The sequence below is a fragment of the Lygodium microphyllum genome, chromosome 15 (genome assembly GCF_053477565.2).
Source record: "Lygodium microphyllum isolate KBCC chromosome 15, Lygodium_microphyllum_v1.1.10, whole genome shotgun sequence".
NCBI classification, from domain to species: Eukaryota; Viridiplantae; Streptophyta; class Polypodiopsida; order Schizaeales; family Lygodiaceae; genus Lygodium; species Lygodium microphyllum.
Genome location: NC_141149.1, coordinates 110,235,038 through 110,257,633, shown reverse-complemented (window position 1 = coordinate 110,257,633; position 22,596 = coordinate 110,235,038). Strand labels below are relative to the sequence as shown.

Below are 22,596 nucleotides of genomic sequence, written 5' to 3'. Positions count from 1 at the left end.
TTAGGCTAGTGCTCTGGCAGATTGATTGATCGTTCTCTGCACATAGCCATTCCAATCAATCTCATTGGGCGAATAGGCTACCAAGCTCTCCAAGAGAGACACTCCAATCGTGTGCATCAGTGAGTTGTACCTCTAGCTTGAAAATAGCATGTGGATGACCTTGGCCTACAGTCTCACTTCAGGGTCAAGGATATCTTGGATGCTAATGTCATCATTTATTAGGACTTTGTCCTTGTTCATGTTGAGCATGGCATAGATATCTCTTTCAAGTCTCCTCTCCACCTTGTGTGCTAACCCTAGTACCTTCTCCACTAAGGCCTTGCTTAGCTTTAGTTGCACCTATTTGGCCTCTTTGCCTCTTCCCACTATCACAGTGCCACATGCTCTATTAGAGTCATAGGTTCTCAAGAACTCTATGCACGCTGCCTTTCTACCCAAACTTCTCAACATACTTTGCTAGGTTGCACTGTCCTATGATTCTTCTAGCTACTTCCTTCTCAGCCACCACCTTGTTGACATTATGGATGGTCCTAAACTTTAGCTGATTATAGGCCTAGTTCTTGAGGGGGATGTTGTATCGTCTTCTCTCTTCTTCCATGAATGGAAGTCGATGGGCACAGTCTTGTTGTCTTGCCATTTTTAGCTCTTGTCATAGCACAACAAGCTTCTATTAGTTCATTTGCAAGATCATTTTCTCCACACGAAGACAAAGGGATTACAACACAATGTTCACTTTAAGGAATTCATTTATTCCAAGCAATCATTTTCTCCTTATTATTTTTAAGTATAAAATCACTTTTCTCTTCTTCCCGCTTTTAGGGTTCAGTTTTGAGGTTCTCTTATTGTTTATTTTCATTTTCGTAGTTGTTTTGTTTGCATTTTGGTGTTTTGATTTCCAATTGGTTTCCACCTCATCCCTCCCCCCTGGAATTGTGTGAATCCTTTCAAGGATTATAAGTTGAAGGGTTAAGGGTATTCAATGCATGCTTAAGGTGCTTTACTTCTGTATGAGCCAAGTGTAGAAGTGTGGTTGTACAACAAGTTAGCATAGTGGTCCATGTCAAAAGATCAGATGCCTACTTGAGTAATGTAGGTGAGGACATCCATTAGGAAGTCACCAGAGTCAATTCTGATAGCAATGTGTAGCTCTTCCTGAGTAAGGATGCAATCTAAATATAGGGATGGGTCATGACATGCTCTTCTAGAGGTCAGTTTTACGAGTAATGGCCAATATGGTGTAGGGTGAGAGCTACATAGGTTGGGTCGTATGCAAAGGTTTTGATTGCACATCTCTACTTGATGTTTGTTATAATTTATCAGCCCTCTTGCTCCCGTTGAAGTCGGAGAGCATACCAGTTTTGCAAGAAAGAGGAGTCGTTGTCAGCTAGGTTTTTCAACTCTCAAATTTCTTGGTTTTTCAAATTTTTGCAAGAAAGAGGAGTCGTTGTTGTCAACTAGGTTTTTCAACTCTCAAATTTCTTGGTTTGTGACAGAGATCGTGCCACCCTTCTCATAAGATGTGATGAGTCATTGTTTGCATGCTTGCTTGCAAGAGATTTCATTGGAAATTAACTCTTTAGCTGCCATGGGGGCCTTAACGAACATGAATTCCAATAACCCCCTCCCTCCCCCCAGGTGCAAGGCAATGTACACACTTATGTTGCTGAAGGCTCTTCTAAAAGACCTAAGTCTAAGCACTCATAACTTTTAGCAAGCAGAGTAAATGCAGCATCTAAACTTCAAATGCAAGTGATCAAGTCATCCCCCCATATTTTCAGCTAAGTCAAAGGTGAAGATAAGGATATATCACAACTCATAAGAGGGTTTAAGGCATGCAAGAGTTTGGGGTTTGATTAGAGAACTAGACACCTCAGTGACAACAACTAGTGTTTGTGACTTCAATTGATCTTGAGAGTGCGGTTTAGCCTCTTGTATGATAGGCGTGGTTTGCGATGCTGATGTTGTGCTGGTTGATGCTTGTGATACCCTTGGGGCACTAGCAGTGCCAGGTTCAGGTGGATTGGAAGTAGCAAGCTTTGTAGCTTCTATGGGTAGACTTGTTGAGGCTCTGTTAGCAGGCTTAATGGTTTTCGGCTCCATAGGCTTAGCAACTTGAGTCTCCTATGGTTTTGGTTTCTTAATTGTTTTGTGGAGCCCCAAGAGAGACACCAAGGAAAAAGGGTTTCTACTACAAGAAAATCTATCTTGTAACATCAACAAGCTTTTGTTTCATTCTTTGAGAACCACAATAAGGTAAAGAACAAATCTTCATGCATCATAGTAGCATCATAGTAGATATCTCCTGTGCATTTAATAGAGTCAATCATAATCTTCAATATCTTCATAGATCTATCAATAGAACAAGAAACACAAAATAGAGACACTACTTTTGAATGGAAATAATCACATAGTATTCATCTTCATTGTCTTCATAGTTCTCTTCTCTCTATCTCTCATAGAAAGATACATTGTTTTGATAGAATTGGCTATCTCTGACATATGATCTCTCTCACAATAGTACACTCTCAATAGTAGATCAAAACCTCACTAAAATGCTCAATACTCACTCACAATAATCCTTCTTAGGTCATGGATACACCTTCCAAAAATGTGTGTTAGATGCAAAGAGACACCAGAGACATCATAGTGTCCTGTGAGATCTGGCTTCTGTCACTATTCTTCTGTAATCTTCTGTGAATCTTCATCAGCTACTTCTTCACTTCAATTAGCTTGAATAGAGCTTCCATTCATCATTTTATAAGACAATAACACTTCCCAAAATATCCATACATCCAACATAACACTCAACAAAAACAAACAGTATAGACCATAGAACAACATGACAACAGAAGAACAGAACTACAAAAGCTACAGAGCCTTACAAAAGATCAACAAAGACCATAAAAATCACAAAAATCAAACCAAAAACAATTCAATCTTTCATAAACCTTTTAATAAAACCTCAACCATCTCTCAAAACATCCATTCAACCATCTCAAGTACCAAAACAAAAACACAACAGAATAAAACAGAAGAAAATTAGACCTTACAGACCCAAATAGAGAGAATCACAGAACCCTTTAGAACAACATATCCTCATCAAAAACCAACATAAACCCTTCAAAAATACTCAAACCATTCCAAACACTTCAAAAATACTCAAACATCTTCAAATTCAAACAATCAATCACCAAAAACAACCATTCAACAACAAAAACAACAAAAAATCAGCCCAAAAAACAAATCATTTCCACACTTAACATAATCCCCACACTTAGAAAGGAAGCATCCTCACGACCTCAGAAAGAAAAGGAGAATAAAAGTTCTAATATCTACTAAAAAGAATCTTCAATCCATCACAAGTCACCAACTACTATCACTTCCCCAGCATATCAACTTCATAGAACGTGTATCTAAAACACATACGAAAGGAAAACCAATAATACCAAGAACCATTCCAACATCATAAAACCAACATAACTCAAATTATTAAAGGATATAAAAGTTCGACATCCAAGTCTTCAACTGCAACCATGTTATAACTAACATCATTAATCTTCACAGCTTCATCTTCATTAGCTCCACACGATTTTTTTTTAAAAACACATTACCCAACACAAAAATACCCATATACAAATATAGTCTAAATGGCATGGATCCCCAAAAATTGGAGAGCAAAAAGAAGTTTCCATTAATAAAAAGATGATACAATCATGAAAAGATCCTCTGCTAAGTAGGATGAAGGTATCTCTTCTTAAACTGCATACTAAGCTTGAGGCACTCCAGAGCTTTACTCTCATCAACAAAATGTTGAAGCACATTCTGGAGGATCTATAAACAACATATCCTCTCCAGTAAGATGATAAACCTGGTAGGGAAGGCCTGTGCAAAGTAGTACAGTACATCCATTTGAGCAGCAACTACATCCACATTTGGATTGATGATCAATGGGGGGATACTCTTTCGAGCATTCAGGGTTGATTGGCTGATGCATAAAAGAAAGATACCAACAAAAATGAGCTGCAAGACGGATAGTGGTATCCTCATAAGTAACATGCACTCTGGCAAAATGAAGGTAAGAGTTCGAACATGCTACAGACGTATCCCAGGACCCTAGAATAAGAGGCTAGTTAAATACTGGAAGTTAAATATCGGTCCGATCACAGAATCATGCAACGTCCATTATCTTCAACGGAGTATGTCATGATCATATCCAGGAGTATCCAACATTGTCTGGGGAGGAAGGTTAATGTAATCAAAGGGAGAGGGTAATGGAATAAGAGGAGAGCATTGTAAAGGAGGATAAGATAAATCATAAAATGAGGGTAAATGAAGAGATAAGAAAGATGGAAAATATGGAGAATTCAACAAAAAGTTTCGAAGAGAATCCACTGAGAAAACAGAAGGAATAGGAGGAACAGTAGTGGAGGTTCAGAAGGGGTAGGAGATAAGGTGGGATTAGCAATAAAATGACAAATGGTAAACACAAGGATATGAGGAGATCCAGAAGGGGTAAACGATAAAGAGGAATGGTATCAGGATGGGAGAAAAAAAGGGAAACATAAAAAGGGAAACCATATGCCATAAGAGAATAAGAAAGGAGATCAGTAGGATCCAACGGATAAAAAGAACAACGAAAATTAAGATCCTGAAAAAAGGACTCAGTAAATAACGGATGATCAACAATAAAGCTCAACAACTGAGTTTGTAAGGGCTGGATATTGGATTTATGAAATACACTCTTGAGACGGCAAGGTTCTAAAGCATCAGCCTCCAAAGGTGAGTGCCAAGCATGTCCTCTACACCAAGATGTCTGCTCATGATAAGTCTTTAAAATCTCTACTAGCAAAAGCTCAATTGAATACACATACATGACAAATTGCAAGATCACATTCCCCACATAAACATTCAAGTCCTCCTCATCAGGGATTTGCAAATGGCCTGTAAGATACATGAAAGATAACAACTAGACCTCATGGGAAACCAGCTCGTCCACAAATCTATCAAATACTGCCCTCAAGAGATCCACAAACCACAGATTTGACCATCCATCCTCTGGAGGTTCCAAATCCACATTGCTTAAAGAAATATACAAGATAAACCTCTGTTGATTATATTTGATCCAAAAGGAGGGAGAAGGTGACACCAAGTCAATATAGTGAATAAAATCTTGTTGCATGCAATCCATACGCTACTGAAGGCGGCCCACTTTAGCAGAAAACCCATCACATAGTTTAGCTTTATGTTGCAAGTGATCAGGCTCCTCTTTGGAAGACAAAACAGAAGATACAAGAGTTGGAGGAGGAATAGAAAGAACAACCACCTTTTGGTGAAGTTTTTCAATAAGTTTCTTTTGGGACTCTACAGTTTCCTGAGAGTGTTGCAATTGACCCTTTCTAATACCAAGTTTACTAGCCAAAGTGACCATTTCCTCAAGGACAAAATATTTCTCAATCGTCAGAGATGCATTTTCCTCTCCCAATTTAGCAACCTTAGATTCCAGCTCTTTAATGGTTGCCTTCTGTGAATCCATTAAGGCTATGGCAACATTCATTTGTTTATGGATATCACTGAGTGTAGCTCTATTTGAAGACAAATCCTCCAGTGCCTTACTCAACTGACTGGTTAAGGAATCCACCGTGTCTTGCATGGAAGTGTAAACACTTGTATACAGTGTCTGAAGACAATAAGTGAGGGAGATTTCCAAAGTAGACTAGACGCTTGAAACCATCTGTGGAAGCATGGGTCCAGATAATATGGTTTGTAAAGATGAAGGGATCTGCAAATCTAAATATCCTTCCCTTTGTGCTACAAATAGATTGGTACAAGAGAGGAATGAAGGAAGGGCACTATCAGAAACAGCAGGAACAGATGCTTGTACAGGGGAATCTAATACAAGAGGACTAGAAGGACCCTTCATATGAAGGTGTTTTTGTCAAAAAAAAACAACAGGGGACTCTTCATCTTCTAAATTAGGTTGCACGGATGGAGAAGAAGGGACCGAAGGTGGAGGCTACACCAGTAAAGGAGCAGGATCAGGCACTGATACACCACCAGGAGGAGGTGCAAAAGTGATAATGCGCTGTAAGAAGGTACCATAAGAGACATTACTGAGTTGACCCTTTCTGTACTCGTTGAAAATGTTGATCCATTTTGGATAGTAGAAAGCATGCCCAATTGAACTTAGCACCCTCTAAAATCTTCGCAGAAGCTGTGAACAGTTCCTTGGATAGATATTTAGATATAGATTTGCCCACCGACATAAACCGGTCCTCGAGAAACTGACATAGCTGCTTCCATATGGGAGAAGAGATATGGGCAATAGATACCCCTGAACTATTAGTAAGCTGGTTGAGAAGCAAGGGGGTAGAAGTGTCCTTCTTCAAGAGCATGACAATCTCTTCAACAGTAAGTAATTGGTTACCATTGGGCACAAATGGAGTAGAAAAGGGCAAGCACAGTGCTTCATTGGTATTAGTGGTAGATAAACAAAAGGTGCGGTTATAAACCAGACCAGACTGGTTTTTATAAGTAGCCAAGAAGGAGTAACAAAGCTTCTCGTCCACATGCGGCAATGTGAGGGCAACAAATGGGCGGAGGCCTATACGTCGGATGCAATCCGCCTCTAATCATGGACTGCGAGGGAAACATGATGTACCACAATCGGAGGGGTAGAAGAAGGTGCCATTCACACTATATCAAAAACCCACACACATACAAAACCAAGAATAAAAAGAGAAAACTTCCAAAACCCACAAATAAAACCACCATTGAGACCATTGACAAGAGAAAGATTTATGACAAGACTGACTAGACTAGACCAGACCATCCCAAGCAAACCACATCCTACAGAAAATTTGACATGACCTACGCACATATGTGACCGAAAGCTTCGTGATATGTAAACAATCAAGCACCTTGATCCCCATAGATAAGCACACAACAGAAAACAAAAGTGTCACGCATACTGTAACCCAAACATAGACTCAAAAAGTCATGACTAAACCAAAAACTCTGACCGAAAATATAAAGAACACTGATCACAGACCAAGGTCTGACTAATAATCCCAAATCCCACATAACATTCAACGTCCTACAATGTGGTAAAGTGGGTGGGTGAAACTAACAACTCATTTTTTAAATGATCAATTAAGCACAGTTCTTTCTATTAATTTAATCCATTAATGCATGGTGAGTCGAAAACGTAGCCCAGCCGCGCTCAGAGACTAGACACGGCTTAACTTGATTGGGTCTCTACGAATGCAATTCAATTTTAGAATTAGATTATGTGTGGCACTTGAGTGCATGTATGTATGACTTCGAGGGATTCATTTTAATTACAATTTAAATGTGTTTGTAACACGTGTGCGCATGCACTTGTGAATGGTTGTTAATTTACAAAAATTAAGTGGGTTGTAGTGCAAAGGTGTGCGTGCAATAGCCGGGTTCCTTTTACAATTAACGCCCAATTTATTTTACTTACAATTTTATGATGTGCATTCTTTTAATTTGGTGTGTGCAATGGTCAGTTAATTTTTATTACAATTAAATGTGTGTTATCGTGCAACGTGAGAGAGGAGAAAAGAGAAAAAACCTGGTGATGTGTGGGTCTATTTGCAAAGTCTAATACCACATCCTCAAAGATGGAATGCGCAATCAACGAAAATCCATAAGAAACTAACAGAAGGTCGACTAACAATAGTGTCCTTTCGTACAGAAAAAACGAAAACCAGCTAACACCTAAACCAAACCAAAAAATGATACGCGTGACCAAAATAAATGAAAAGATGGATGTTTTGGACTTTGTTTTGTATGTTTTGATTTGTTTGGTTTCGTTGTTTTTATTTTGGTTTTTTTTTCCCACACCATGATGGTATAGTATGGAGATGCTTTGTTTTATGTGTGTTTTTTTTTAACATTAAATGGAAAAAATTTATGAAAATATGATGGGATGTTTGTGTGTTTTATTTGATTTGTTTTCTTTTTTGTTGTGTTTTTTTTTCCTTTCAGTCAAAAAACCAAGAAGTGGATTATTCCCACCATGAAGGCTGAAAACCTTTTTGTTTCAGATTTTTTGGAATTTTTTCAATCATGTTTTGGAATTTTCAAAGGATTTTCCATGATAAGTATATTTTTAGAATATTTTCTCAAAAAAATATTGACATTTTCCAAAACTTTGTTCAAAATGTGAAAGAATATAATTAATTGGAAAATTTTTCCTTTTTTTGGAAATCTTTTTTATGATTTTTATGTATTTTTCTAGAATTTTTAATGAATTTCTATCATGTTTTGAAATTATTTAATGGCATTTTTCAAAAATTATTTAATGGTTTGGTTTAGGTGTTAGCTAGTTTTTCAAAAATTATTTAATGGCATTTTTCATCAAGAAATTTTTTTTGAATGTGGAAAAAGGTTTCAACAAATTTCTTAATTTTTTGGTTTTTTAACTATTTTTTTCAAAAATTTAAATGGTTTTTTATGGATTTAATTATTTTCAAAGGATTTTCGGGATTAAAAAAATGAATACTAGGGTACGCGCATGTGAACAGCAGCGACCTCACACGCCCATGAACAAGTCTGATGCGCGTCCTCGTGCGTGAACACCCGCGAAGACCACAAACACACCGAACACGCACTGAAAACCACGCACAATCCCGCACGAACCACACACGGTCACATGCACAATCCCGCACAAACCACGCGAACACATGCGAACGGTTAGAATTGAGGTACGGGTAGAGGGGGGTGTCTACGAGGGTGAATGGGGGAAAGGTGGGAAGGGGGGGCTTAGGAGGGGGTGGGTTTACAGGAGGGAAGGGGGCTTAGGAAGGGGGTGTGGGGAGAGGGTAAGGGTTATAGGGGGAAGGGGGGCTTAGTAAGGGAGGGGGAAAGGGTAGGAATGGGGGGCTTAGGAGGGAGGTGGAAGGTGGAGGAGAGGAGGGCCAAGGAGATGGTGGAGCACGCAGCGGCGGAGCTAGCGGCGGCGGTAGTCGGGGGGAAGAGAAGAAGAAGAAGAAGAAGAAGAAGAAAGCGGGAGAAGAAGAGGAAGAAGAAAAAGAAGGGGAGGAAGGAGGAGGAGGAGGAGGAGGAGGAGGAAGAAGCGGGAGGAAGAGAAAAAAGAAGGAGAACAAGAAAAAGAAGGTAGTTGGGGGTGGGGAGGGTCGTGGGAACTGAGAGAGAAGGGGGGAGGGGGGTTGGTTTTTTTAAAAAGATAAATCATAAATAAAAGAAAACCATTAAAAAGGGTGGTGCACCCAAGTCCCACGCGCATGCGTGGGGCAAGGGTAAAAAATTTTGTGTAAGCGATATCAAACGGGGCCAAGCCAGCAGAGGGAGAGTCGCGTGTGCAACAGGAGCATTACAGGGTGCGTGAAATTGAAAACGCGGGCGATCACACGCGAGGCGAGACGCGCAGGAACACGACGAAACAAAGAACAAATAATAACACGCAAACCGTGCATAGGAACGAAATTCCAGAAAAATGAAGAATGGGTCGGGCAACAAGGGAAAGATGATGGAAAAGTGCAACAGGGTGTCCAAGGTGAAATGAGGGCGTTCATATGTGAAAATTTTTAAAAACGACTCTGAAAATACATATAGGGATTAATATCAGAAAATCCGCTCGCCGAAACGCAAAGCGGAAAGAAGAAAAAAGGTGCAAAATAACGTGCCCGACAAGCCTATCATGCGGAAATACGATTCCGACTGAGATAGGATGTGTTCACATGGGAAAAACCCAAAAAATAGACTTGAAAAGGGACCCAAAAATTAATACGGGAATAACCAAGTACCAGAACGAAGGGTAGTAAAAGGGAAAAATATCCAAGGGAAGGAGATTCATAGGGCGGTCATATCAAAACTCATGTTCGAGGGGGAATGAGGAGGGGTGCACATGCGAAAAACACAAAAAAGACACTCGAAAACACATTAAGAAAGTAATAACTAAAAATCCAACAAGCAAAATAGGGCGGAGAAAAAAGGAAAAATGTGGGGAAAGATTGGATGGACACGGTTGTCAAATTGAACTGGAATTCTAGTGAAAATAGGGCATGTTCACATGGAAAATTGTAAAAATGCGCACAAAAATGTCCCGAAAACGCGCAAAAATTAATAATCGATGAACCGTGTATTGGAATGACGGGTGGTAAAAAGAAAAAATTACAAGGGAAAGGTGTAGAGTAGGGCTACGATATTAGATTGTTGTTCCGAAGCAAAAAGGATGTGTTCACATGGAAACACGTCCAATTGACAAAATGGGTCAAAAAGTAATAACTCAAGAACCGTCGAGCGGAACAACGTTTGGTAAAAAGGAAAAATGGTCAGTTGAAAGGGAAAAATAGGGTTGTAAGGTTGGATTTGGGTTCCAATGAATGTAGGATGCATTCACATGAAAAACTTAAACAAGGGATAAAGGGAAATAGAGAAGGAACAGCCCCAAGGTTGGGTTGAAAGTGGACGGGTGGGTGGGGAAGGGCCCCATCAAGGTAAAATCGAGTCATGGCATAGATGCATGATCAAATTGAGGCATATGCAGGGAGTATACATCATAGACGTGCAGGGACGCGTCCCCACACTTAAAACCTGAACGGATAGAGTTAGATGCATCAACACAGCCTAGGACTCATCAACCGATTGGATTCTAATATCCCCACACTTAACACATAACATACACTTGCAATCATAAGGATAGGGTTAGAAAAACTTGGCCCGTTTCGCATATGGCTGAAGGAACCATCACTGTTATAGAAGGGTTGAAGTCAACTGCAGGAGGTACCACGGCTCGCTCCAGCATTCAGCCAACATGGCACGGACTATGCAGCAGTACCGAGGGAGGTAGCTAGTTGATAAAGCCCACCATCGAGGTAGGTGTCGTTGGTGAAGGATAGTCACTCACCTCACAGGTACTCAGATGGGATGAGAGAACAGTCACTTGCCCCATAACTTACATCTCTCGAAGTAATATTGATGGAAACCCAAATCTCACACCCAATTTAGGAATCAACAAGGGGGGTGGTGCAGGAGGGAGTATTCCATGGTGCACAGATGATGGTGCATTAGTGCGTCTAACCCCGTCTAACATAGGTGCAAGCAGGAAGGCTAGGGAGCCTTGTTGTGCAATGTACAGAAGAGGATGACGTGTCCTATGGTGATCACAGAGACCAATCCCTTAGATATAGAGGGAAAGGAAAACATATCTTGCACCAAGTGTCGTAACGTCCCTCAGTCTCACCTCTCGATGATTGTTGTGAGGACACATCAGTCACACTCAACCCTCCCTCTGTCTCACTCTCTATTGATAGATAGAGGAGGGTAACCCGTTCCTAAAACCCATTGATGTTAGCATCACAGTCACTTGTGCAGAGGTTGTATGCCTTATGCGCATTTGATGGTGCAACTGTGCATCCCGCCCTCCTGTGCCGGCATACGGTGTAAGAAGGAAGGCCAGGGAGCCTTATAATGCAGTGCATAGGAACAGATTGTGCTTTGTGCATTGAGAAGCTCAACCCGTGCATGCAACACTCCATTCACACATCACACTTCTCATTTGAATTGAAGTGAAAGGATAGGTTACTCACCTCACCCTCTGTCTCACACTCACTGATAGATACAAAGGGCAGACCATACTCACATCCCCATCTAGTTAGGATGAAAGCTCGCATCACTCAAGGGGTTGTCGATGAAGATCACTTTGTCCATTATTATCATCAGGGTGTTGAAGATGAGGTGTACCTAGGGAGGTAGCCAACACATCTAGTACTTCGATTAGGTTAGAAAAGAGATCGCTTGTTGAAGGTGTCAGACGAGAACTGATGAAGTTGCAAAGACAACACACAAAGGGAGGTGGCTTGAAATTGTATCTGAAGAAGTTCTGCCAGTGAGTCAGCTATCCTGAATTGTGGGGTGTTACCACCTTTTCCACATCTAGCTTTCCGCCCAAGGGTGTTGCCACCTTTTCACGGAACGAGGCCTGCTATGACAAGGAATTGCTTCATTTTCTCCCATAACAATTTGCTTGTTTTTTTTCTTTTATTATTATTTTTCTCTTCTTTCCTACTCCCGAGGGTGTTTCCACCTTTTCGTGAAGAATAGGTCGGTATGACAGGGACCTAAGTCCTTTTCTCCCATGACCGATATATCTTTTTTTTTTCCTCATTTTTTTAAATAAGGAGAATGGTAGAAATACCATGTGTCAGGACCATCCTCACCACAACTGCTGGACCACACGAGAGGAAAACGGAGTATGGATGGGAGGTATCTGGGAGGGGCTAGCAGAAGGATGCCGCCTCGTAAAGAAGAGCATAATGGCTATCAATAGCACAAGGAGAAGGACAGTGCAACATCCAAAAGGGGAAGGGTGGGTAATTGATGGCAAGTACCTTATAAGGACCCATCCAACGTTGTTGAAGCTTGCCAAGAAACTTTCCAAATCTTGAGTCATAGGCCAGGATGAGATCACCTTCGTTGAACTCCTTGTGCTTGATAAAGCTGTCATGATAGACCTTTTTGCGAGCCTATGTGGTTTCCATGCACTGTAGGGCCATCCTGCGGATCTCATCAAGACATTCCAAGTGCAACAGACGGTGTTGCAGGGACTCGGCATCTCCCAAGCATTCATTGATGGCCACACATAGAGAGGGTAGCTTGAGTTCAACAAGAAAGATGGCTTCTGTTCCATACACCAACTGGAAGGGGGTCTGTCCTGTAGCTACCTTATGGGAGGTTTTGTATGCCTGGAGGGCCTCTATAAGTCGATCATCCGAATCATGGCGATGTGCAGTAATCGTCCTTGTCAAGATCAAGTAGATGCGATTGATGACTTCAACTTGGCCGTTGGCTCTAGAGTATTAGGGGGTGGACTTGCGATGGTAGATCTTATATAGTTTTGTCAACTCTTCCATGATTTTGTTAAGGAAGTGGGTGCCTCTATCACTGACAAGCTCTAGGGAACTGCTAAAACGGGTGATGATATTCTCATACATGAATAAGGCCATGCTATTACCATCATCCAGTTTTAGAGCTTTAGTTTCACACCATTTGGTGACATAATCCGTACATACCAGGATATATCTGTTCTGATTCCGTCTGGTGGGGGGATCGATTGGACCTACGAAGTCGATGCCCCACTTCTCAAACGGCTTTAGGGGAAGAATGGGTTGCAATGGCATGGCACTTGTTTTGGTAGGTTTCCCCATTCATTGACAAGCATCACATCTCTTACAGTAGTCATAGGCATCCTTGTGGAGGGTCGACCACCAATATCCTATGAGCAGAGCCTTTCTGGCTGTCTCTTCTTCTGCGAAGTGTCCACCGCATGGCTCGTCATGGCATGCTTTCAATACTATGCCGATTTCATATCCTGCAACACATCTTCGCAACACTTCATCTTTGCCTTTCTTGTATAGTGCACCACCTAGCAAGGTGTAGGGAGTTGATTCCAATAGAAGCTTCTTCTTCTCATGGCTCGAGATGCCAGAGGGATACTGTTGAGTTGCCACGAGTTGGCTATGTCTGGATACCATGGAGTTAAAGTCTCAACCAAGAATAAGGAAGCATTAGGAAGGTCCGGATCATCCTGTTTCTCTTCTATAGTTTGAGGGATCTGTGATAGATGATTGGCTAGGACATGGGAACAGCTAGGCTTAGTGACCACTTCAAAATCAAACTCCTGGAACAGGAGCAACCATCTCATCATTCGTCCCTTCACATCTGCTTTGTTCATCAAGAAGGATAGGGCCTCATGATCCACATAAAATTTAAAGTGAGTTAACAACATGTAGTGGTGAAACTTCTCTAGGGCAAACACCATTGCTAAGCATTCCAGCTCTATCACTCTATAGTTACACTCACTGTTAGTGACTTTTTTGGCTTGCATAGTAGATGGGCTGATCCAACTTCGCGGAGACTTTCTGGCATAAGACTGCGCCTAAGCCTTGAATTGATGCATCAATGTGCACGTGGAACTCCTTCGTCCAATCAAGAGATTGTAGTATAGGTGCCTCACAACCAGGCACGTTTCAGAGTATTGAAGGCCTGATCACAATCCTCTGTCCAAATGAACTTTGCATCCCTCCTTAGAAGCTTATGCAAGGAGGCTGCGTTTGTTGCAAAATGGGCTATGAACCTTCTGTAGTAGCTCACATGGCCTAGAAATCCCCTCAACTGTTTGAGGTTGGTTGGTGATGTCAAGGCTGAAATCTTCTCAATCTTTGTAGGGTCTATTGCTATCCCTTGTGCAGAGACAATGTGGCCCAACAAGACTCCAGAAGAGACTCCAAATATGCATTTGTCGGGGTTGAGGGAGATCACGTACTCTCGGCATTGATTAAAGCATTGCTCTAAATGTCCCCAATGTTTAAGGATCAAACTATAAACACAGAAATCATCCAAGTATACCTCAATGAAGTCATGTAGATGATTTTGAAATGCGGCCATCATGACTCGCTGTTGGAAGGTAGCAGGGGCATTGCAGAGCCCAAACAACATCACTCTGTAAGCATAGGTCCCCCACTCTGTTGTAAAGGTTGTCTTGGACTGATCCTCTTTTGCTATTTGCATTTGGTTATAACTATTGAATCCATCCAGGAGGGAGTAAATCTCATGGCATGCCACTGTGTCCAATAGTTGGTCAGTGAAAGGGATAAAAAAGTGATCCTTTGACAGATGATTTTTTATACCGAGAAGTGCTTAAAAATAGCCAAAAATTACAAATATCAGGGGAAAAATAGACTTCGTTGAAGGCGGTGGTGGCAATTAGTACGATTTTAAGTGGCAAGTCCCTAAAGCATTAGTGCTAATCTGCATGGAAAATCAAATGATGGCGGATAGCCGAGCTGGAGTTTTCCTAGATGCAAAACGACGTCACGAATCCAACGCAAGTCTTGGATCTCAATTCCGAGGTCGTTTGATTCCCCATTTAGTCCCCGCAAGGTTGTTCGGGGTTGTGGAGCGGCTATTGGATCTGGAAGTCGAGAAGAGGGTGACGGGGCCTAGCTTTGTAGATTTCAATGCCACGGAACCAGCCATCCAAACAGATCTCGAATTCGATGTCATTTGCCCCTCCAAAAGCGAAAAAACCACTTGCCGAAAGTGTGAAAGCAAAAGGCATGAACTAGATAATTTGATTAAAAGCTTAAAAGCTCTTAACAAAGAGCTTAACAACCAAGAAGCCATGAATTGAAACGTTGTGGGGGAGGGTGGGGGAAGGGCGTCAGTTTTTTGGCGCCCCATTTTTCATCATTTTCTGATCGATGGAGGCAGAAGGAATCCTCTTGGCCCTGAGATACTTCTATCCTTCACTCTCCATCGCCATAAACAGATCAAGGAATGATGCACTAAGCAAAGAGAAAAAAAAACCATCTCTCTCTCTCTCCTCCCTCTCTCCTGCATAGAGGCAATTCATGTGCAAGAAATCAAGAAGAGGGGCTGAAGGATGCTTGTCCGGCTGTGATCGGATTGCTCCAAGATGAAGAGGAGGCTGAGGAAAGAGGTTCAGCACTGAAGAATGGTTGCGTGTTCATAATAAGACATGCGGTATGCTCCAATTTTATGAAGAAATTTGCTTGTTTTTGTAGTTTCATGGTCCAAATGTTGTTCATATGCGATGAATGTTTGTTTGAATCTTGTTTGCATCATGTTTGAGGGCTGTACTACAAAAATGCAAAACCCGTAATGATTTAGAGCCATTATTAATTCTTTAAAACCCGCAAAATGTCATTTTTAATGAAAATTAGTGGTTTTTCCATTTTTGAGTTGGGAAAAAGGAGTGGAAATGGGATAAACTCAGAGAAAATGTTAAGTTTCAGTCAAAATAATAAGCTAACACAAATAAATCAGAAAATACCTATTTTCTATGAATAATAAATATAAAAAAATAGTAAAAAATAGAGAAAACTAGGGTTTTCGCGCTAAAAAAAATGAAAAAATAAGATTTATGTGCGTGAATGTTTGGAGAGGTTAAAGCATGAGGTCAAGCCTCAGTTTGGCCTCATCCTTTGTGTTATAGTACGTGTTTATTGGTTTTTACATATAAAAATGATACAAAACAACCATTTACACCTATGCACCGCATCAACACCTAAACGGTGAGGGGGGGAGGAAGTTTGTGCGATGATCTAATTGCTGAAAAGATTCAAATTCTGATTTCCCTCTTTGTGCATAGCATTTAGGGATCATTCCATAATTAAATATAGGCGACTAGTAGCATGGAAGTTCCGGTGTGCTAGTCCCTAAAGCAGCGCAGCACGTAACGCTTAGTTAAAATTCATAAAAGAACTATTTTTCGCACCTCACATGGCTGGTTTTTTAATCATAAAATGATTGTGCACAATTGTAGAGAAAGAAAACTAAAAGAGAGGAGAAATTAAAGAAAAGACCCACACAAAGCAAAAGGAAAGAAATAAGAGCTTTTCCATGTATATCAGAGTGCCACAAACACTACACCTAGGGGTTCTCAAGTTAGGCATGTATGGTGGCCTTGGTCACTTGGCTCCGTGTCTAACCCCCTAGCTCTTCTTGTCCCCCCACTTCACACTTAGGGCACTCAAGGGCATGACACACCTAGGAAGTTTGTGCTCACCTATTGTTAGACCTGTCTCCCTAAGTCGCACCCACAGCAACTCCCCTATACACAAACTAGGTCCTCAAGTGTGGGACAACACCACAGGCTTCCCTAAGGTTTGATTCAACTCCCTGTTTCACTAGCACAGACACCACATAATGAGGTAGACACACCCCCAGGCAGTGCACTTCCTTTTTCTTTTTTAGGTATACTTAACAATGGCGATCAACCACCGACATTAAAGGCCCCCACTATCCAATCAAATCTATTCTCCGCCTCTACAATCTATCATCCAATTTTGATGCTTCTTCTCCCCATCCAATCTCCATAAAGCTCCATCACTGACCCACATGGCAACCCTTCAACCACCTAAGCCCTCATCAACAAGTGTAGCAAGTGCCATGGGATTGGCACTCAGCTAGGAGGGGGGTAATGTTAACCCCAGTGTAAAGAAAGTAAAAAGAAAATTTAAAAGGCATAAGGCAAAGCAGAAAAATGTGGCCCCAGCTAAAGAAATTGGAGAAAAAAAGGCCAAAAGCACAAGGAGAGCCTTAAAAGTTCAAGGCAATCACAAAAGAGGAAATGCACATTTTAAATATAAAAGTGTACTCTAAATCCTTGTAAAAGAGCGCCATGCTCCCTCCTATACAATTTGTAAATGTAGGCGGGCATGAATGAAGGCACAATGCAAATAGGAAGGAAATAGAAAAAGAGGATCTAGGCTAATATGGCTGGTCATGTAAAAAGGGATGCATGCCCAAAGGGGTATAAAAGGCAAAAAGTGAATGAAGAAGCTCATTCTTGTGTGTGGCCAAAACTAGCTCTCCTCTTCTCTTCTTCTTCTTCTTCTTCTTCTTGTTCTTGCTTGCTTGAGCTTCTGCTTGAGAGAGGGAGTGTGAGGGAGTGAGTGTGTGAGGGTGAGGGACCATGGTGGAGAAGCTCTCCATATTCTCCTCTCTTCTTCTTCTTCTCTTCTCTTCTCTTGTCTCACACATTGGCAATGGAGCATAGAGCTTGGAGCTTGAGGATCGAGCTTTCTTGAGCTTGCACCTTGGATCATAGAGCTATCGAAGTGCTTGAGGGAGGAGGCAACTCGATCGGGCATGGAGGTAAGCTCACTACACTTGTAGGTGTGAGAGTGCATATGGCTATATGAGAGGTAGCCATTGCACTTGTCTTGAAACACTTGAAGTAATATAAGCAGTCCGTGGGTCTTGGCAATTGAGTGAAAGCTCCCACAGAAATGTTTTCAGAAGTACAAAAATCTTTACTTCTTTTGATAAACAATTTTTTGGGCTATTCTTATGTCTTGTCAAAGTCCCATGTCTTTTGGATACATTACTTCAATCAAAATCCTTTTCGAGATTCAAGTCAATCATAGGATAAGAAAGTTTAAGAAAGCTACAAAATTATGAAATAATATTTTCAAAGGGTATCATCATTAGGGGTATGTAAACAAAATATATTTCACTTAAAAGTTTTTCCTCCATTAGTTTGTTAGTAATTTTAAGCTCTCTATGACTTATATGAAAAACTCTGTAACTTATAAGCCCATAATCCACATCATTGTTTTTAACATTACCAAGATTTCTTGAAAGAAATAAGTGATACCACTTTTTGTTTTTCAAATAATATTGAAAACACAAGCTATCAATATGTTGATTTGGCTTTTGTGGTTATTAGTTCGATTGATTAATATCATAACTTGTTAACCATATTGGCAAACTTAGGAAACTTCACCATTTTTTCTATCTTGTTTTGTATACACATTTTTGTAGCCTAAATTAGCAAAAAATCAATACCAATCGTACATAGCATGTTATGGTTAGTACACTCAAAGCATGGGTAGGTGTTCAATCCCATGAACCATTTCTATGCTAGGCACCCAAAGTAGAACTCCATTTCCCAAAAATATTTTAATCGAGCATCAATTGGATTATAGTTGCAAATTTGGATTCTAGTTTCTAATTCATACAAATTTGTCTCAAGGAAAAAATGTAATTGTTGATGAATTTAAGATTGATGACCAACATGAGTAGAATTAGAAGTGCTCTCCACCCAACTAAACCTATAGAGTTATCTTGATGCTATCAAAAGCAGGAGGTTGGTTAATGCTTTAGGTTGAGAAAAGAAAGGTGAGTGGTCACTATCATTGATCGTAAAGACTTCATTTGGGGGGTTTCTTTCTATAATTATTTCTTGTAGAGATGGCTCAATAATGTGGTCCAAGGTTGTCTTTATATAATAGCGCTTGATACTACCATAATTATCTTGTGTCAATATCAATTTTTCTAATAGTGGTGCAGAAGGAGTGGGATTCAATAATGCTATTGCCAAATTTGTGTCCTATTCACCACAACAATGCAATAGTAAGATTGATTTTCTACAAAAGCACCAAAAACTTTCAAGCATTATCAAATAGACCTTTTAGTTGCAACAATAGAGTGATTGTAAGATAGGTTCAATATCAAGCAGAAGATTAGTCATACAACAAAAGTAAAGACCTACACATAATGTAATTGGAGTTCTCTTTTCTATTAAGAGAGTATAAAAGATCAAACTCCTAAAGACAACTCGATCCACCTAGAGATCTAAAGAGTCATTTACTAGAAAACGATAACATGTGTCCTTACTATGGAGAAGTTATCCTCATACATTGAATCAATGTCAAGGCAAGAAACCATGATCATATTCAACTAATGGTTTAGTTTGTGGATCCTCTTCATTCAAATGGCAAAATTTTTTGTCTCATATGGGTAAGCTCCCATCTCTTCTTCAAGAATTGTGAATTCTCTTTGTTCAAATCTAGTATCATACAATTTTTATGCATGAAAGGTTACCCAAGTTGTGTGTGGTACTAGATTTCATACCTTTTATGCATGCATAAATGCTATCTAAATTAAATCTAAATTCTTTTGCAAGGTTTCTCCAAAAATCAATTACATGTATTTGGGGGCATTGAATACCCATCCATTCCTCTTAAAAGTTCAAAGTTGTTCCTTTGTCTTGAATGGATAATGAGACCTAAGGCTAGAGAGACATAAATAAAGGTGTAGTGAAGTGGTTGTAAATACTTTTGAAAAAGGTCAATAAAGTGTTTAAAAACCTACCATTCATAATGTTTGCTCATTGGGAGTCTCTATTAAATCAAAAATGTGAAACAAGCACATATCTTATGATACAATGACATATAGGATATTTGATGATTGTTTTGAAACCTACTTTAATACCATTTTAGAGAATTTGGGAATCTCCCAAGTTCGTAAGGGGATAAGATTTTACCATGTATAGAAATATTAATCACATTAGGAAATCCCAAAATTTATGAAAATTCCCAAATTTCTAAATATTATGTGGTTCTTTACCTTATGCTTATCTTGTATGTTTAAGGAAGACAATATTCTATTAACTTTTTCATATGATTCTACATTTTATTTTTACTTTGGTTTGCTATAATGTAGACGATAAAATAGCTTGAAGAACTTTTCTACTTGGAATTTTATCAATCTCCAAGGTCCATCTTTGGTCTTTTGAGCAACTATAGCTTTTCTAAAATTCCAAATAATCACTTTATGAGTCGTAAATCTATTGATATCCTACTTTATGAAGCCAATCTTCTCACTAACACTTCCTTGTGCGGGAAGCCTAGATTCCTTTCTTAGACTAGATTTATAATGTGGTGTTACAATATCTAAAGCTTGTGAAAAAATGAACTACAAGGTTGGTGAAGCCACCATTTTTACTATCACCTAAATTTTCAAGATGTGTCTTTTAATATGCATGCTATTTATGATGAAGCATAAATTGCTGATATGACCTAAATTTTGCAAGACTCAAGATATAATGCATGTGATTGATAGTGAACTTCAACAAGCCAACCTTAACCGTAGCTATGGTCATCTCCACAAGCAAATCAAGTGGACACCTTAAGCACAAGCTCGAAGACCAATAGAATATATAATGTGTTTGAGGCAATCATTCAATCCCTTGTTGAAAAATGGATTTTAAGCTTTGTGAAGCCACCAATTTTAATTTGACCTAAATTTACAAGACACGTGCTTTAATGTGCATGCTATTGATGATGAAACCATGATTTTTTTATATGACCTAAATTTATAAGACACATGATGCAATGTAGGCCATTGATAATGAACTTCAAAGATCCAACTTGAAACCAACCTAGGGTCATCTCCATAAGTAAATCGAATGGATAGCTTAAGCAAAACTCAAAAACCAAGAGTTTGTATCATGTATTTGAGGCAATCATTAAAGCCACATCCCCTTTGTATCACTCAAATCACTTGCAAATAAGATATCTTAAGCATAGAAGCCTTTCAAATCCTAGCCATGAGGATCCCGCATAATGGCTGGTGATGAGTGTAACATTAAACTTGATGGGTATGTAAGAGGCATGAAAATGACCATAAAGACCACCTTTTCAACTAGTAGCTAGCCTTAATAAAATTTTTGCATAAGTGAAGTCTTTGCATGAGTGAAAAAGTCAACACTAACTTGCATTGTCACTAATTTGAAGTATGATGAAAGCTAACAAAATTGTGATAGATCAACTCACCTCAAGTGGACTATTATTATAGAAAAAGTCCTTCGCCTCGGCAACGTTGGCTATTATAGAGGTAGGAACTGAGGACCCTTCAAAAAATTGTGGGCAAAAGATGCCTCTTTCAAACAATGGACTCATGGCCTAGACATTACAAATGATAAAAGAGTTAAACATTAATTGTTTGAAAATGCCACCATGGTTTTTTATGAAATGATTAAAAGAAAGATATCACACTTGAAGGTCATCATTAGGAACAAAGTTTTGGCCATTTGATGGCATGTTGGCAGCAACAAAAATTGCTTTTGAGATTTTTTCTGCAAATCTCTCCATGCAATATGTGATGCTACTTCCTCCCAAGCTGTGACCAACAATGATGACCTAAGAGAAAATAATGAATGAAAGTATAGAATTATAGAAACCCACTTATAGATCATGGATATTGAACTACTCTTCAAACCACACCTATGAAAAAGTTTAAAAATAGCAATGTAGTTATTGGTTTGTTTGAAATATCATGAGAACATAATTAAAGTTGTGAGTATCATTAATATGATTAGAGTGACAATTCAGCATGCCCATCAACCTTCTTATTATCAGAGGTGGCAATGTTCGCTAGAAAGTCTGTTAGAGGTTGCACATATTGAGAAATAGAAGTGACTTGGTGTGCGGCCTTTTTGCTAATGCCATTGGAAGTGAGATCTATGGTAGACACTTCATTCCCATATTGTTGAAGAAGGGTGACAATCTTGTACCAACACCATGCTCCATGGCTTGCACCATGTACGAGCACAAAATGATGATCTGCTCCTTCATGGGTTGCATCCATTTGCACTCCTTTCCTTGAAATGACATGTGTTAGCACACCTTGCTATTTAATCACAATCCTTTTTGCATTATTTAGAAGACAACACAATCTCCTAACTTCATTGAAAAGTTAGCGTGTATTTGCCATAATTGTTTAACTTACTCATGCTTCATCGTATAAAAAGATGACAATATCCTTTGTTCTTTAGAAAGGTAGACCAATCACACAAATTCTCATTATAATTCAACATATTGAATGCAAACTTTTGGCTAATGTTTGTAGGGTAGCGTGGATGCTGAATTGTTTGGGGACCTTCACAAGCATTTGGTAAGAAATGCAAGGATCTTGTTTTTTAATGAGGTTGCGAGTTTAAGCTCCATGTAATGTAGCTCACAACATATACGAGATATGCCATTTCTCGAGGATGGCCTCTTGGGTTCATAACCGAGGTTACATTTGCTATAGCTTGTTAAGGGTCCTTGACCATTAGTCGATTGGAGGATATGTCATGTATGCATGCATGCTTGCACGTATGTGCGATGATGACCAAGTTGTTACAAAGAAGAAGAGTAAGTGGTGGAAGGCATAAGTTGTACAACTCCGAAGGGTGCAGAGGCATGTTGTATAGGGTGGTTCAAAGGTGCCTAAGGATGAATCTTGGAATTGCAAGCT

The 22,596-nt window shown here is 39.7% G+C and overlaps 1 protein-coding gene across 1 annotated transcript; it reads right to left on the bottom strand.

Moving 5' to 3' along the window:
• Positions 1-18,634: 18,634 nt before the first annotated feature.
• LOC148024908 (putative methylesterase 11, chloroplastic) lies at positions 18,635-21,945 on the bottom strand. Its single transcript, XM_087693631.1, has 4 exons — positions 21,703-21,945; positions 21,354-21,497; positions 21,132-21,260; positions 18,635-18,904 (listed from the first exon to the last, which is right to left on the bottom strand). Exons 1-4 carry the CDS (start codon positions 21,943-21,945, stop codon positions 18,635-18,637), a joined length of 786 nt encoding a protein of 261 aa, XP_087549757.1.
• Positions 21,946-22,596: the final 651 nt, after the last annotated feature.

What these genes read in the sequence shown, in the direction of transcription:
- LOC148024908 (XM_087693631.1), bottom strand. Translation starts at nt 21,945, where the DNA reads ATGGATGCAACCCATGAAGGAGCAGATCATCATTTTGTGCTCGTACAT. An exon ending in TTCCTAATGATGACCTTCAA is followed by an intron (nt 21,261 to 21,353) that starts GTGTGATATCTT and finishes TGTAATGTCTAG; the next exon opens with GCCATGAGTCCATTGTTTGA. An exon ending in ATAATAATAGTCCACTTGAG is followed by an intron (nt 18,905 to 21,131) that starts GTGAGTTGATCT and finishes TGTGGTGAATAG; the next exon opens with GACACAAATTTGGCAATAGC.